The sequence below is a fragment of the Larus michahellis genome, chromosome 2 (assembly GCF_964199755.1).
Source record: "Larus michahellis chromosome 2, bLarMic1.1, whole genome shotgun sequence".
NCBI classification, from domain to species: Eukaryota; Metazoa; Chordata; class Aves; order Charadriiformes; family Laridae; genus Larus; species Larus michahellis.
Window position 1 is genome coordinate 51064114 of NC_133897.1, and position 17961 is coordinate 51082074.

Below are 17961 nucleotides of genomic sequence, written 5' to 3' on the forward strand. Positions count from 1 at the left end.
ACTAGCTTAACTTCCTCTTTTCCAAAAAGGCAATTAAAAGCAGCTACCCTCTGGAATCCACTTGCCTTTTTACAATTAAAACATTACCAAAAAAATAATGAAAACAGATTTGCTTTTCATACCTATTCCTCCATCTTCACTATGTTAATGCTGCCAATTGGTTTCAATGATAAATAATATTCGTCCATCTGTGAGAAAAAATACTTCTCCATTATAGAATGATTTATACTCCTATATTGCAGAATTGTTACTATCTCTGCTAAGAGCCACTACCTAAATATTCCTAGCAAGCAAAATAAGAGGAACACCTACCCGAATAATGAATCTAATGGCTGCACACCCAGAAGTTGCCATCACTTTGGCGCTGTTGGGAACCAGATTAAAAAGAGTAGGCACAATAGCTTCAGCGCCATGATCAAACTTGTTTCCCAGAACAGTTGAAAGATGGCTATTTAGGAGAAAGAAATAAAACTTGTTAACAAAAATTAATTTCTTAGTCTTGAAATAACAAAGTTTACTGTGCATTTTAAAGATTTATCTTTCCAAACAACAGAACTTCTTAATTTCATTATCTCCTTGCCTCATTAGAAATGCAGGATGTGTGGGAAACCTTTTGTTTCTTAGCAGACACATTAAAAGGCTGAACATTTAATAAGTTTTGTAATGCAAAACAAATACCATAATTTGAATGGCTAAAATTCTCATGTCCACATAAAATACTGTAGTATTTCTGCTTTTTAACACACTTTGAGAGTATGTAAATCTAAAATCTTCTGGAAATTATTGTTTGGTATTTTTTTCATTTTCAATGCAGGCAAAACTACTGAATTTATAATTAGCCAACCATAAAATTTTACTCCCTTGTTTATTAGAAGTTATGGTTTCAATGTTAACAAATATACAAACACATACAACACGACAGTAAATTAACTGTCCAGTGGTGACAGCAAATGCTTCTTCCAGCAGAGAGACTAAATAAAAATAATTTGCTCTCAGCTGCAAATGACATATTAAATATATCTAAGTTTCAGGGATCAAGAAAAATTCCAGGCTTTTAGGCCTGGATGAAGACATTTACACAGTACTTTTACACTACTTCTAACTTCATGTTAGGAAAGGTTAGCATTATTTTCTCAAAGCCTCAATGTCCCTGGCAAAGACAGTTGTATGCTCCAACAGGTCCCCATGGTCTGTTTAATCAGTAGACCAGAATAGCAAGGGTGAACTCTGGGGCATATCTGTTCCAGATGGCCACTGAAAATCAACAGTTACATTAATGCCTCTCCAGAGGAAAAAAAAACCACGGAAAACATGAAAGTGGTCAAGTCTGCTGTGGTGTAAAAATTAAGGTTTCCGCCCTCCACGCCGTTGAATTTAACGAGAGTCCCCAGGACGGTAACGGGGAAGATCTTATTTCTCTTTAGCCACGGCTTCTAAAATTATCATGGACGTGAAAGATACTACTCCACCCAAATGTACAATGTTCAAGCCACTACAGGGCAGCTCACTTTGTTATTGCATGTGGTCACAGTAAAGTCCTGTGCCAGTCACCCAAGCATACGTGCTCCTAAAATTAGACCCTCAATATTATAGTAGTACTTACAGCAGTTTGTATTAACTCGCACTAAGCACTCAGTGTAATGATGGTAACTTGTTCTTCACATACAATCTGTTACACGATTATCAACTATGTGTATCGCCTAAAAGAACAGATTCCTTTAAATGTTTCTTTTTCTCTATGCCTTCAGATGCTGACTTGACTCTTTATCAGTCATAGTGTACAGCAGCCCAACAAGATAATCTTTCCTGCAACACTGATAAAGCATCTTTAAGTCAAATTCATACTAAAATGTAGCAACGTACACAAACGCACTTAAGCTATACTTACGCTACAGTAATGCACGCTTCTCTAACCACCTGGGATCTGAGATCCTTGGCCGACAGCTTGAAAGCACCATCCAACAACCGTAAATGCTGGAAAAATCCATCATACTGTGCAGCTCCAGCAACAAGCAATGATCGAACTTTCTTCAGCTAAAAAATTTAAGGCATTTAGTTTAGGACACTAACAATATGCACTTCAAAATAAAAAAGCAACATCTTAATGGCAAAAATGTACATAGGTATGTCTTTAAAGCAAAGAATAATTTTGAAGTATATGGCAGTAATTTAAAAAACTGTAAAAAAATGCTGTTACTTAAATTCTAGAGCTAAAAAGTCTCAGACCTCAATCTACAAATATATAATTCTGTTCACATACCTGTTTCCAAACACTAAGATGCCATAAACGTGATAAAAAATACAAATGCTACACACACACAAACATTTTAATCCTGCAAGTGAAACTTATCATAACTACACATACAAGTACTAACGCAAACAGTTTACCTGCAGAATATGTAATTTTGTGTAAATGCCAACTGAAACACACATGATGGCTTTTAGAAAAGCTTCCACTTAAGTGTCAGCAAAAATGTACTTTGGCCTTTTAAAAATACTTGCTCAAAGTTCTTTGGTATACAGAAATTGAAGGTTTAAAAATTAAAATGAAAATTTCTTTGATTATCTGGAGTGTAATTACGTTAAGAAAAAACATTAGCTGCCTGTGCTTTATGAAATACACCCACCCAAACCTGAAACCAGATAAAAAGTTTACCGCATTAGTTCGTTGATCCCAATCATGTTTGTCATCTGAGAGAATTTCCCTGATTTTGTTCAACGTTTCTTCAAGTTCTCGACTAGAATAGATCTGAAATATTAAAAAAAAAATAATCAAAAAATTTGTATTAATATCCCATGTAACTCAGTTAAGGAAAATGGCTTGAGAAGACTGAAAATACAATTCTAATTCTGGAACTCTTGCCCCAAACGTTCCAGACAGCTGTATAAGAGGTACAAATGGGAATTTTAAGGCAAATCTTTGAGGTTATCTCCGCTTAGCAAATATTCATCAAAAGAAAAGCTGAAGAACCAACATTTTCCTCAAGATTTCACCCTTCACTTTTACGATGAGCTAATCACATCCAAAATTTCACTAACTTTAATTCCACTAAAAAAATATTTAATTCAATACAAGCAGAGGTTTTAGATAATCTGCTGCAATATTACTGCAATTCAATTTTATTTTCATACTCACTATTATAATGAAACTCAACCAACAGATTTTAACCTGATGCAACTCTTTTGGGGCAGGAACCCTCTTCCACATTACAAGAATGCATGGCTCTGTGAGGACCTAACTGGGCTGCTAGTCAACACTAAAATAAAAGTTTGTCTGAAAAAAATAAATTAAAAGCTTCAATAGGTTCTATATGTATTACTACTCCAAGCCTATCATTTATTAACTTACACAGTCAGTAAACAAATGTAAGAAGCATCCTCCAGTTGGAGTTCTTTTCTTGATAGACAGTAACTCCATCAAAATTGAAGCCTGAACAATCTAACCACTCAAGCAGTCACTATTTGGTAATACATGAATTAATGTATTTATTGCTAATGCAGAAAAAAAGCCAAACTAGTCATGAGGATATATTACTAACCTCAGAAATAAACTGACTTCCCTTCTATTCTCATGGACATAACCCACAGGATGCTCTTTTCTGCTTTCACTGCATTGAATACGCAAAATTTAAAGGTTTTTTTCCCCCCAAATTGGAAACAAGTTGAAGAGGATACTAACTAGAAACCAGAAACTGGATCTGGCCGGAGTTTTTTGAAAAATGTATTTTAAGCTAACCATTTCCAATTTTCTGGATCGAAAGTTGTTTACATAAACATATCGGGCAAAACTCAGTTGCCCATACACAGGCATCTGGTGCCATCTGAGACATATCCAAGACATCCACGTGGGGCTGGCAGATAGAATTCAGGACTTGCAGGAAACTCACACCCTTCTAGAGCGAAAGCTGGAGGCCAGCATGTAGCACCTCATGTAGCACCTAAATAGTAGTGCCTGATTCTCCCTCGTTATTAAAGTCCAAGACATAATTTTTGCATATGCAGGACCACAGAGCATGTAGAGAAAACAAAGACCAAGGGTTAAGACACCTTGCTTTGCATGAATTGCTGAAGAGCTGACACTGGTCTCTTGAACACACTATTCTGCCTGTATATATGCGTCTTGTCTTTCATTGTAAAAAGATTTAGGAACATCTTTCTACAGTTCTACATTTAAGCTGAACGTGTATTTTCTACAAAATATTTTTCCTGGGCAACTTGAAATTACTACAAGAGTTATTCCAAATAACAGTCTAGTTTTCCAATTTCTTGAACGTATCAAGTGAATTTAACTTACAGTAGATATGGGACCTCAACTCTATTAACATTACTTTTGTTCCAATGCTCTAACAGGACATGGTTATGGAGGCCTCTATATTTCATGCTGGAATATTGAGGAGATGGAACCCATCCATGGTCTAACACACTTGCATATCTGGTTTGTAGGATAAACAGGGTAGGAATCACTTCAGTAACAGAGGAATTAGTACACCCAGGCCAGCCTCACTACCACATGGAAAACAATTTCTGAATAATGCTTTACCAACAAAATTGAAATTTTTATTACCACACAGCTGTGTAAGCTTTTCCAGGGTACATCGTGGAAGCAGCTTTGCAGTTCTATACAGGGGACATGACTGCATCCATAAAAACCAGAAAGCTATTCCTCATGATTATTGTTTTCTTCTTCATTAGAAGTCAATAAGCATCTGGTGCATAACTTATTTAAAAAGAACAAATAATTTAATGAAGACAGTGAGTCCAAGCGTAACAGACTTTCTATTCCACTGCCCACAAAATTGAACATGAGTCTTGTAGCACCATTTGATATACTTGTGTATGCTGGTAGCGTATAATACTTGTTACACAACATTAATTTACTCTAACACTAATTCCATAGGTATCAAACTATTAAGAATAAATATTACCTGTGTCTAAGTAAGCAATTCTGTCAAATTAAATTTCCATTACCAAAGAAAATTCTTATTTCCCTTTTAAAAGAAGTGGAAAGGAGTAGTCACTGGTTAACTAAAGATGCAATTTCATATTATGGTGACCCTAATGCCATCAGAATTTGTGACACGATTCATCGTCTTCAGGCTCCCCCTTTACCATCACCCATCTTGCCCTGTCTCCTTCCCGATTCAGAGTTTCAACATACAAAAAGATAACCCTACAGGACAAATGGCAAAATTTTCTCTGCCAACTCAGTAGCCTATGCCAACTTGTCACAAAGAAGTCAACTGCAACAGTAAGGGATGCCGGATCGTGCCTTTTGGTGGCAGCTAACAGATCCGTTCGGTGAACATTCAAAACTTAGTCTGAGGTTCTGGTCAAGGTACCAATACCTTTTGTAGGCTATATCATTGAGTAGATCCTGAAAAATAGGACATTTTTTGTTGTCAGCCTATGCGTTATCAGAGACCACATGCTGTAGGTACTGCCACAGGATTAAAACGTGCCAGACAATAAACAGAGAAGCAACAGGTACCATGGGTTTATGTCCGCCCTACTTGCATGTCTAGGCAACAAATTTAATTTTTTCTTTAATTACCTGGCACAAACAGAATTCGATCTATGCAATTTCTGCTATTCAAATTGGCATTGTAATGAGGAACTCAATAAATGGCATAATTTTATCTTGTCTTGAAATTAAAACTGTAATTCCACTGAAAAATCCCAAATTGTCAAAGTTGTCCATACCTACATTGTTTTCAGAGGAATAAAAGGTAATATTTTAATAATTTCTTTTCTTCCTGCCCTTGATTAATTATGCTTTTAGAAGGTCAAGATGAAATTATGTGTTCAGTCAATGATGTAATACATTTTTTTGTACATAAATTCCCACATCAAACTTTTACAAAAGCAACTAAATTGGTTTTGAAACAAGTTTTAGCTATTAAATGGGAGTCACCCCTAATAACATGAACAAAGAATTTTCTTCAATTTAAGCAAAGGCAAATAAACAGAGCTGTAAAAACATTACGGTTGTAATCTTAAATACGAAGGCACAATCCTCTCACCACAGTACTTCTCTTTTTGGCACTTATGCATCAGACTACATATCAAAATCACCCATCTTCTTTACAAACTGCTGTTATCCATTAGAGGGCAAGACACACACGCATCATTAAAGGTAAGTGCAATAGCAAAGACTGAAAAATTCAAAGCTCAAACGCAAATAAGAGTAATAACTATACAGATGGAAACTATTTCCGATATGGACATTACAAACTAGGTATGAGTGAACAATATGATATTCCTTAAAAATTTACGATGAGCAGTTATTGGAACAGCTTACTAGAAAGGCAGATCCACCACTGGAGGCTTTTGAGTTAAACATACACACACCGTAAGTAACCTCAATTTACTTGATTAATCCAGATGCACTTAATCTTTATTCAGAATTGGATCCATTCTTCCATAATATAGTTCCCTTACTTGCTTTCAACGAAGCCACTACTGAAACCCACAAATGTAATGAAAACAGAAAGACAGAGGAATGGGCCCAATAATGTACTAACAACTCCCTCTCCCCATTCTGTCTAATAAGCTGCTTTTGCTTTTAGAGTAACTTGGCAAATTACAGGTCATAAACATTCATTCTTCACAGCGTCCAGTATAGGAACTTCTTTCTTAGTAATTAACATGGTCTCAGAACATGGGATCTGCCTTTTTTTGGAAAGATCAGAGATTGCCCACAACCAGAAGCATCAAGTTGGACAGCAGGGAGTCATTATTCCTATGGATACTAAAAAAACAAAACAAAACAAAACTTGGAGGGGGGGTGCTGGTCAGCAGGTCTTTCTTAATTCTCATCCATGAAACAGGTTATTTTGGGGTCAGTTCCACGTCTCAAGTTATTTTGGGATCAGTTACATGTCTCTCCCCTGCCTCCCTCCACCTCTTGCAGTTCCTCGGTCATCGAGCAGTCAGAGAGAAAATTCACATGTGCTTGTCAACGACATACAGTTACCCCACTTTTTTTCTTGCAATGTTATTAACCAACTTGAGCGATTAGAGAACTCTGCTTGGGACTGCAAATACTAAGGCACTGAACTACAAGCAGCACATTTTCTGTGCTAGGGAATATGGCTCTGTTCAACGTAACTGGGATAAATAATATGAAGAGCGTCATGTTTTTGCCCTCCAAAGAATTCTTAACACAGTTTGGAGAGGTGAAGAACCATAAAGCTCTTACAGTGTAAGACAAAGATTTCCTTGATGTGACAGGGATAATGGAGATAAGAATGTGCCTTCATAAAGGCAGACAGCATTTCTGCCTACAGAAGGAGATGTAACAAATAACTAAACTATCGTCTCGGGAAATAAAAGCAGAACAGAAGTATGTATCAAGAAAAGGGAGTTACACAAAATCCTTCTGGTGTTTAGGAACTATGGCTTTTTGAGTTCTTGGTTGCCTTCCACACCTCAGCTGCTCAAGAAAAACTTATTCAAAATAGGTGTAGGAAAATACAAGCATGACTTAACTGTGTGAAGGTACCAAATATGTGCAATTCCCACATTTAAAGAATAGAAATTAAAATCTGACCTTTCAACTGAGAACTCAGAATCCAACAGGTTTATTAGTATTCAAATAAAGAACTAGATTTCTTTTTTTGAAGTATTGCTAGAGATGAGGACATGTATGCCAGACATACATCATTACAAAATATTTTAAAATACAGTTATTGCTTTTAAAATTATTTGCCTACAGGCAAATTTCTATTACTTGATTACCCCTTTAAATGGCACTCCTAAATTTTCCAAACCTTATAGAAATCTTTTTCTTACTAAAATTAAAACATACAATTATTTTTACTAGCTCCCTGGAAAAGATTAAGAAAAGCAATACGGGATTTTAGCTGAAAAACAATGTGATAATAATTAGTACGACAGTAAATTAAAGGTGGGGTTTTTTGGTAACTAACTGGAAAAAGCAAAGAACTTTCCATGGAGACTGTAAATTCAGGAAGAAGGCAAAGCAATGACGCTTACATAGAAGACTCTAAAATTACAGAAGTTTTAGAAGTAGGCTAACACATTTTGCATATTTCTGAAAATAAACATGAATATACACAGTATCTTACCTGTACAGTAGGAACATCTGTAAATGCCTTAATAAAATCATCCTCATCCACAGCTCCAGCCCCTCCTTCTTTAGTGGAACCTAAATAAATGTAAAATACTGTTAAACAGTATGTCATGTACATCAAGGTTTTCAAACTGACATAAACATCTTTCACAATACCTATTTTCAAGCATTTAATATAAATTCCAAAACCCCTGATCATTCATAATGTGTAAAACTGCAACACTTTGAACTTCTGATTTCACCATGAATACAAAAGTTAATTATTTTTTTTCAAAAATGAACAATACTGAGCAGTTTCCAATTTGATAAAATTAATGGTTTCATTTACTATTTTTGTGTTTAATTGGAAACACGTTTAGTATAACAATCCTCTAGCAGCTGTTTGCATAGAATTCTGAAACCTCCATCCTGATAATACAAGCGTTCCCAAATAAAACATAGAATTTCAAATTATTTACACCAAAGCAAGAGTTATCTGTCATTAAATGGAATTCCTCAGGATGAATTTTCACCTTAAAATATGTGCCACAAGCAATCAGGCCTGGAAGTTTGGGGATTTTTTTTTTTAAAAAAAAAAACAAACATTGCTTAGTAGTCCTACATGATTCATCCACCTTGTGCTTCTCAGTATTCTTATGAGGAGCTAAGAAGTGCAAGGTGCATTTCTCAGTCTCAAAGCTCCAAGAACTTCAACAAAGAAAGCAAAAACTCGGTGAAGGGAATTTGCATGGGAGCAAAATCTGAACTCCACTGATTGGCGGCCTCTTCCTCAGAGCGCTCATCCCCATGGGTATTCCACCATAGGGCTCCAGGATTATATCACCTGGAGGAAGATCCCAAGAACCTTCCAGACATGTTACTAAAAAACTATCATGCCAAAAATATTTTCTCTCCCAAAGCTTCCATGATAGCCATGCAAGTAGTAGGGCAGTTACTTGTGTGAGAGGTAAATGATGGAACTATTCTCACATAACAGACATTATGTGCGAATGATGCCCCAAATGCCAAGCACAAGGATCAGGGAAGAATACTAACAGGTAACCTACTTATTTCACACTGGCATATGGCTGCCAAATTTAATTAAAATCTTGGGTAGAAACTAAGGCAACTCTAAAAAAGAAATTAACTTGAAAACAGTTTGGACTTCACTTTCATGCAAATACTAGGGTTACCAAGAAAGTCCTTTTTTTAAAGGGATGAACTCAAGTTTGCTATCCAATCAAAGAACAAGGTCATCAGATCCAGGCTGCGCTACAAGCCTAAAACAAGGTGAAGCTTGGCAGAATCCTTAAAAGTATCATCAATAATCAAATCAGGCAGATAATATGACAAGAGGGGTTAACTGCATGGAGATAATCAGTCCGGTAGAACACTTCCTTCTTGACAGGGATAAAAAAAAAAAATCTCGTACTGCAAATGAACACTCAGGAACAAGTGTCTTGTCTCAACTCTTTCAGAGTGAAGCCAACAGGATAGATGGCAGAACATCCTCCCTAACTTGCAGAGCACAGCTGAAATGGAGTCATCAGGTAGAGAAGACACATATTTTTACTAACTACAGAACAAATAAAAACGATAAGGAAAAAGCAATTAAGGCTGAGTGGCCAACTAAAACAAAAAGATAGGACTTCTTGACAAATCAAATTCTTGGTGGCTGCGCTCTTAAAAAACAGTCCTTGATCTCTTACTTACAGTGCAGGGAATTATGTCTCCTATGTTTGTATACTTGTGCAGTGTGGAACCATGAGGGTCCACTACTACTACTACAAATTTGATGGCAAACTTATTAGATCTCAACACCTCTATGCAGAGCAAGATCTCTTGCATGCCTTTGTGGCTGCTTAGTATAAAAACACTGAACTGATGTCTAGCAAAATTTGGACATGGTGCCTGCAGTACGATATAGGAACATCTAACAGATTTTGACAGCCTTAGCTCAAGGATGTTGTAAAGAGAGGCTGTACGTAACACATTTCTACATGTGTATCTCCAACACCGTCTGCCATAATTGCCAATGGCAGCCAGAAGGTAAAGAAGAAACTACAACCACCTTTTTCTTCTCCCTCCAGGCAGTAGAGGGAACAAGTCCTTCCACAAAGGGAACGAGTACCTGACTGGCTAAGAAAAAGAAAAGTGAAAGATCCCATTTATACCCAGAACACACCCTTCTGTCACACAAACTTGTACAGCTCCTAAAAAAGAGGATGCCTTGGTCAGAGCAGAATTTTGTTGAGAGAAACCTTGAAAAGAAATAATTTGACACAGGGGCATCATGCTAAACTAGGTGGTACAGACACCTGAATATTCAATTCATAATCTCATTTGTCCCTCCCAAAATACTCTGACATTTAAGAAAAGTCTCATCATAACAAAATAATCACAGTCAACATGCAGTACATACTCAGGAAAAGTAAATGGGAAAAAAAAAGTTTAAGTAGCCAAAAGGTTACCAGAAAACCTAATTTTTAAAGGTTAAAACACAGTTTTCATATGGTCGAACTTTTTTTTTTTAATGTTTAAAATGATATAAAAAAACAGTTCATAAAAGGCTTCTGTTCTTATGAAAAATTTTTAGTAAAACATAATCCATCGCATTTGTCACAACACAGTTAACCACTGCAAAGGTCACACTACATGTTTCTTTGCAACTTGATGAAATATTAAGACTACAGTGATCTTGTGACACTAGAGGCAAACACCTCCCACCCCCCACAATTAACAGTTTATACAAGCCCTGTATTACTATTCAGTTACATAAATACCCAAGCACGACTGTTAAAGTAGGGGGAAAAGTACTCTGAATTCCCATCCATTACTTACCAATTTACTGCCAAGGGAATAAACTTACAGAAATCAAATATTAAAAATTGACACATACAGGCCATGAACATAACAACACAGAGAATGTTTGGATTTCAAGAATTCTCAGGGCACTCCCGTACACTATAAAGTAGAGATTAAAAGGGGTAAAGTTACTTTCGCCAAATAAGTAGATGCTGTCTTTAGGCTGCCTTAAGATATCACATTTAAAATCAGAAAGTTGCACGGACTACATAAATTTTCTGTCCCTTAACATCATTCAATAAGAGAACAGCATTTACCTAAATAACAATTTCTGACTTCAAAGACAGAAAGAGGAGGGACTGACAACTATTTAAAAGCCATCTGACATAGCCCAGGGACTCAGCATTTCCCACCTTCCCTAGTCTCAACAAGTAGTTCACTTCTACAGACGGCTTTTCTTTTAAAATTAATATTGCCAGAAAATTGTTTGATTGGCTCTTTCCTGCTAATAGAAAAGGTTATTTGTTTTTTGGCAGGTGACACTTCAAAAAAGTTATCTCTAAAAGCACATTCTTTACTTTAGATCTCTTTACTTTAAATCTCTACTAATCTTTCTCCTCCTCTACTGCACGATCAGATATGCATACCAAAAATAAAGTGCGAAGTAACCGCCTTCTCTTTGTTATTGTATCCTGCAAGAGGAGGAAAAACATTGTTCAACCTTTCCCTTCATTTCCTCATCTCTCAGTAGGTATGTTTACCGATTCACTCACAGTCAGCTGTTTTGCAGAGACTAAACAAAAAATGACAGAACTCAACCCACTGTTTCCCAATTCCAGAGAAAGTCTTTTACTATGCCAACAAGATATGTAAGTCACAGACACCTAGATGCCTTCAAAGAACTTCTCATGCTTTTGTAAGGCTTGACTCTCCTCCACAAGAGCAAGAGCAGAGCTTTACAGGATTCTCATTTCAGACAGTACTGCCTTCAGACTCAAAATTGACGGACCTGACAGAGCATGCAGATTTTGATAAGCTGTTTTGTTGTTGTTGCTGCTTACCTTCTCAGACCAAGATGCAATTATAAATTTCTTGGAAGTATCTCCCTCGAGTGTTAATGCCTTCCACTGAATAATGCATGTTCTTAACTTTACTCACACAACACATGATCCTTGAAGTTCCCAACAGATAACTGAAATCCAGAGCCTCATCAACTGGCTTTTTCTTAAATGAGTGCAATTTACGTTACCCTACCTTTGGACTGAGACCACGGAATCCAACTGGGTCTCCTCCAGCAGCTGAGACCCAGAAGACAAATGCCTCTGAAGGAGAGGGAGAAATGCCTTGTGTGGATTGTTATCTGCATTATTTGCTAGTTTCATTCATAACCTTTACTTATCCTTCAAGCACTCTGGTTAGACAGGCTCACAGAGAGACCTGGAAGCCTAAATTCCACTTCAGGAAGCTAGTGAGAATCTACTGAACGTAACAAATAAACTTGCTACGGAAATAAATTACAGCAGCTTAAGCACTTCTAAGTTCAACAGGGTCTTTTTTATTATTTTATTTTAACTTAAGTTTGATGTGCCTGGGGATGAAGGCAAAGGAAATGAACCCCTCACTTCCTGCAGTCTGAGAGAGATGACATCTTCCTAAGTTAAATTTAAGGATTTCAAACATTTTGTGAGGCCCTGGGAGTCTCTTTTTGAAGAAAGTTTATTTTCCAGTCACAAGGCTTTGAGTTCAGCATTGTGAATAGCTCAACACCAGAAAGGGTACTGTCTGCAAGCAAAGAAATTACCCAATCTTTTGCAGAATCAATTTTCTCACCCAGGAATTAATTCCTGCAGTTGAGGTCTTCCCCTCTTCCAACTGAAACATCTGAAATCCTTTCATCGTATCACAACAACTTCGGACTGCTCATTTTTTCTACCGCCTGAATGCTCTCCCCACTAGTATCTACAAAGCTGTGCATCATGGGATGACAAAACGAGAGGACAACACTTTGGGAGAAGGAGGATGTTGTGAAGAGTGACACTAGACTGGTTTGTTGGGTTTTTTTTGAAACAAAGAACTGTTTAATCAAAGCACACAAGTGCTGGTCTAAAAATACAAAAAATTGCACAATTTGTATTTGGTAGCATGTCTTTACTAGTCTGATCTCCTTCTGTGTTTTTTTTGACAAAAATTTCCCTGTGAAAAAAGGGAATTTCCAAACCAGTAGAGAAGCGTAGGAGTAACACAAACTTTAAGACTTTGTTTCACTTTTTGTTCTTCAATGCTTTTCTCAAAACACTCCCCTAAAAAATTCGTAACTATTTTCTGATAGGACGTACATCACAAATGAAATGTTAGTAAACTTTGAAAAGGGTAGTACTGTTATACAAATGTCTTTTATCTCTCAGAAATCTCTAATTCCATGCAATAACAGTATCTTACTGAGCGACACAACTAGAGTAAGATTACAAGCCTTTTTTCTGAAAGAAACAAGCAAAAAAAACTAAACACAAGAGACTGAAGCAGAAGATGCAGATCATTCTGGATTAAAAAGAAAAAAAAGGTAGTTACCCTTTTGGTTTTGTAGGATAATAAGCAATCAGCTGTAAATTAGGAACTGACAGCAGCCTCAGCTCAGCATAGGATAAGTGGATGGGATAAGCTCAAGTACTTACTCAGCTTTTCATATAATAGATTAACTGGCAACTCCCACTCACTCCTACTGACCTCCCTCATTCTAGCACTAGTACAGCCGAATACTAAGTCACAACGGTGAGTCACTAAACTGAGAATAAAATAAACTGGCCAAGAAGACCAGTTCCAATGAGCAAGTTCCCTGGTCTGCTTCACTGTAGGGCCATATAAACACCTTGCTAGCACAACCCAATGGATGACTCGGGATACAAATGAGTTTGTGGAGATAGGGAAGGAAATGACTCCAGGCAGCTTAAACAGTACAGCTGCTGAAAGTCTAAGCATAGGCTGAAGGGAGTAGAGCAATACTCAAACAAAACAAACACAAGCAAGGACAAGTGCAAAGGCAACCTAGTCTCACTTAACACAAGGGCAGGGGAAAATGCTAAATTAAGTGCTAATACACACAAAAAAGAAAAAAAAAAGGCAAACGCACACAGGCAAGGTACAAATAAATGAACAGATTACAGCAACTAACTTTTGGAATCCCTATCAACAAAGACACAAAACCTAATTGCTTGTGAACAGAGCTCTTTAGCGTGGTACTTGCAATGGACAGAGACAATGCTCAATAACCAAATTCTGTTCCCAGTCCTAGTGGACGGATGTTGCAACAGTCATATTTAATTCTTTCTTTGCATATACATTCTGCTGTTTGTTAGTCTCTGAAACTAGGGGTTTTCCTGAGTCTTCTGTAGTTCTCAGATAGTCTTTGCAAAACCTACATATTTATCCTTGGGTAAGCCCTTATCACTACTTGATAAAACCGACACCTAAAACAGTATCCGTTGGGGGGTGGGGGAGGAAGTTACCAGTGCTTCATCACCTGAATCACCACCTCTGAGATGGCAAGGGTGAACTTTAAGATGATGATTCTGATAAAGCCCTTTGTATAGGCTGAGTCTCAGTAGCTCAGTAAGGAATGTCTTTATCTTTCCAAATATCATAAGATTACTGCTACAATTAATAAACAGTTCAGAATAACATCTTTTTGTATGCGCTTTTCATAGTTCTACTTCTGTAAAACATGGAACTAACGTTTGGAAAAGTAGATGAAGACTGAGAATCTGAAAATTACCTTCACATTTTAAATTACTGGGTCATCTAAGGCAATTTGAAATGCTGTATACACGCACCTTGACGCATTAACACAATACAGGAAACATTAGTGGTCTTACCTCAATTCTATCAATGTTTTAAGTGTTCTTATTTCCATGTTTGAAAGATCAATCTTAGGATTTTAATCAAAAAACTTGAATGAAAATCTCCCATAAGACAAGGAAAGAACTATTCTTCAGTCTCAAATATCTGGATAAAGAACAGAGGTGTTCTTTCATCAGGCAACTAAGTGTCAGTATAGATGCCTTCAGGTTGGCTGCTTAAGTTAGGAAAACATTTGAGAGCAACAAAGAAGTAGCACTTGCTCCAATTGGATCAACATTAGACAAGGTGGGTTTTTTTGTAAACAAGGCAGATTTACTTTTAGATAGTTACACTGGTAATTTCTCTAGGATAGATACGATTAGACTAATTTAAATAAAATTATGTCAGTGTAGTAACTTCTACCAAGTTCTACTTGCAGCATAAATCGTACCAGTGAGTGCATAATTGTTCTGGTGTAACTGTTAGCATCACTTACTGGATTTGTTATACAAGTTAAGAAACAGATCACGCTGCTAATTGCCACAGCTGTGCCAATAAAACTTAGGGGAAGATCAAATCATGAAAAGCTCTAGTGATCTTAGTTCAGACAAAAATTTTCATTAACAGAATTCCAGCTGCCTTGTGCCTGTTTTCTGAGAAAAAAATTGCACCAGGAAACAAATAACCCGCCATCCTCAAAAACCTCTCTGTTATTATACGCTTGACTATATTGCTAGTGCTTTTGCAAGCATACGCCTTGCCTACCAGAGAAACCTCACAAATAAAACTTAGGAAACCATTGGGAGATCGCCTTATTGGATTGCTCAACGCATCTGTCTGATGATAGGTATTACCTGCATACAGGGGAGGGAGGGAGAGGAACAGCAGAAGGCATACGTATAAGTCTCTTCAGCCATTGCAGTTCACGATTTATTAACATAAGATAAAATGTCTTTGACTTAAGCTGAACTGCCTTTGACAAAGACACTGGGCAGACAATTAGGATCAGTAAACCTAATCAGTTGTTCCAACATAAGTCAAGAGTTTTTTGAAATAAATTAAAAATATTTTTTATTTCTGAAACTGATGACATACAACACTAAACCCAAATAAGCCTGCCTTTTTTTTCTCTCTCTTTTTTTTTTTTTTTTTTGTCAGAACCTTCACTGATAAAGCCTTCACGTTGTTTTAAACCACCTCGGAAGACAATTCAAGTTATAACCAAGTGACTTAGCAGAGTAGAAAAGCCTTCACTAGAAAGCCCACTTTAAGGAAACTGACAGATGAATTCTGTCATGTTCAGCCCCAGTGACTGACATTCATTCTGAACAGACTCGTCCACCTCAACTCCTCCAATGCCAAAAGTCATTGTCCCTGAGGCACCCAGAAAGTCATTCAAGCTGAAACAGCTGCACAAACTGAAAAAAATACCAAAATATCTTCAAATACCTTCTACTCCTTACTTTATCTGCCTACGTTACAAACTTGGCAGACATGGTTAGAGAACTTCCCCAGAGATCCCACCTGTATCGCGCCTGCTTCGTTAGAACATTCCTCCTACATGCCAGAGACATTGCACATCAACAGAAGTTTCCACCCAGCAAATGAGTGTGCTGACTCTGAGGACTCAGATGCTAAGCAGATCTCTCCACACAATTCCTCACCCCAGGAAAGAACAGGAGTAGGAGGGAAAAGAAGAAATGAGGAGTGAGCTACGTTTACAAGGAAGATGATGGTGCAAGGCGTTCAACTATTAGGATAGCACATCTCAGTCCTTGAGGTGTGCCATATTAGTCAGGAGTAAATACAGGACTTGGGTACTAAGAGTAAGCATAAAATAATTCTCATGTGGACTGAAGAGACTGAAGATCACTGCACCTTAAAATCTGGAGATGCACTTGAGCATGAAAATTCCTTTGGAATTGTGTATCGAACATTACATTCTCTGAGAAATTTACCCAGTGGTATTTGAAGCTGATTCCTAATACTGAATGCAGAGTTTCAACAAGTTTAGCCACAATTCCTATGTAGCACAGTTTCACAGGTACAAAAGATTAATAATACTACCTCCACAGGCATGCTGTGGAGATCAATTCAATTCACGAGCATTTGTGAAGTGTGCAGAAAATATGACAACTATACAACAAAGTTATCAATAGTAGTTTACTTAGCACGAGGTTTGGACGGCATACGTTAGATAAGACCAAACCCTGGGTGTGGAGAAAAAACAAGAAGTTCCATAAGCAGCAAGAATACAGATACCTCATTTCTTTCAGGCTTATCTCACCGTTGATTAATGTCTGTTTCTACTCAACGGGAAGCTCATACAGTCATCTTTCAATTCGCGCACAATGTTCATGCTTACATAGTAATCTTTCAAAGCACTCATGTATTTTTCTCTATTGACACTCAATTTTACACAAATACTTAATATACCTGTGAGACCCTGTCTCATTCATTCAGTTTCAACAGGTAAATGTTAAAGTTATGCTAATTTTATGAGCATGACAGCATTAGTCTTATTTTCAGGATTTAATATAGCTTTCTAATAATCTAATATTTACATTTTACTTTAATTTGTTCCTAGTTTTACACCTGAATAGAGAAAATTGCACTAATTATTTTACATTGCAGAAATTACTGAGAAAAACCAGGAACACAAACAGTTCATTTGTATCATCTATCATTTGTGTTGCAAAACAGATTGGGATACTGTGACTTTTTTGGAGTTGTATGGTATAATAGTTTCAGAAAAATAGTATTTTCATTACTGTTGTCACTTCTCTTCAACTGTGCATTCTTTTCTGGAACAATTTAAACAGATACTGTATAAAGAACAATTAGAACTAACTTTGCCTGTCACCACAAACTACACAATTACAGATTTTATATGCTTTAGACAAGATATTTTTATCTTTTATTTCTAAAGGTTCACTAGTGTAAGACAGACGGTCAAAGTGATTTGATTTTAATGTATTGTTTTTCTCTTATATTTTTAAGAACACTTCATTTATCTGTAGCACATAATATTTGCACCTTTGGTAAAAACTCTCGAGTCAAATTATAAAAATAATTTGTAGCTTATGCTTCTACATTCCTTGCTTCTCTATTTGAGAGCATATGTAACTGCCCAAAGACATGAAACAGGTTTTTTAAAGACACTTCTTCCCTGCCCTACAAAGAAGAATCACACCTGCTACTTTGCAAAGCACTAATGCAGGAGTGTTTTGGAATGGTTGTCTTTGCTTACT

General features: G+C 36.8%; 1 protein-coding gene across 50 annotated transcripts in view; it reads right to left on the reverse strand.

The window, feature by feature from the left end:
• The window catches only part of CLASP2 (cytoplasmic linker associated protein 2), a 154184-nt gene that overhangs the window by 63159 nt on the left and 73064 nt on the right, over positions 1–17961 (reverse strand). For all 50 annotated transcript variants that reach the window (XM_074575323.1, XM_074575321.1, XM_074575315.1 and 47 more), the window contains 4 exons: positions 8088–8167; positions 2657–2749; positions 1889–2034; positions 313–448 (listed from right to left, as the gene is read on the reverse strand). In XM_074575323.1, the coding sequence (XP_074431424.1) occupies positions 313–448; positions 1889–2034; positions 2657–2749; positions 8088–8167 (455 nt within the window). The remainder of the gene's footprint in view (positions 1–312; positions 449–1888; positions 2035–2656; positions 2750–8087; positions 8168–17961) is intronic.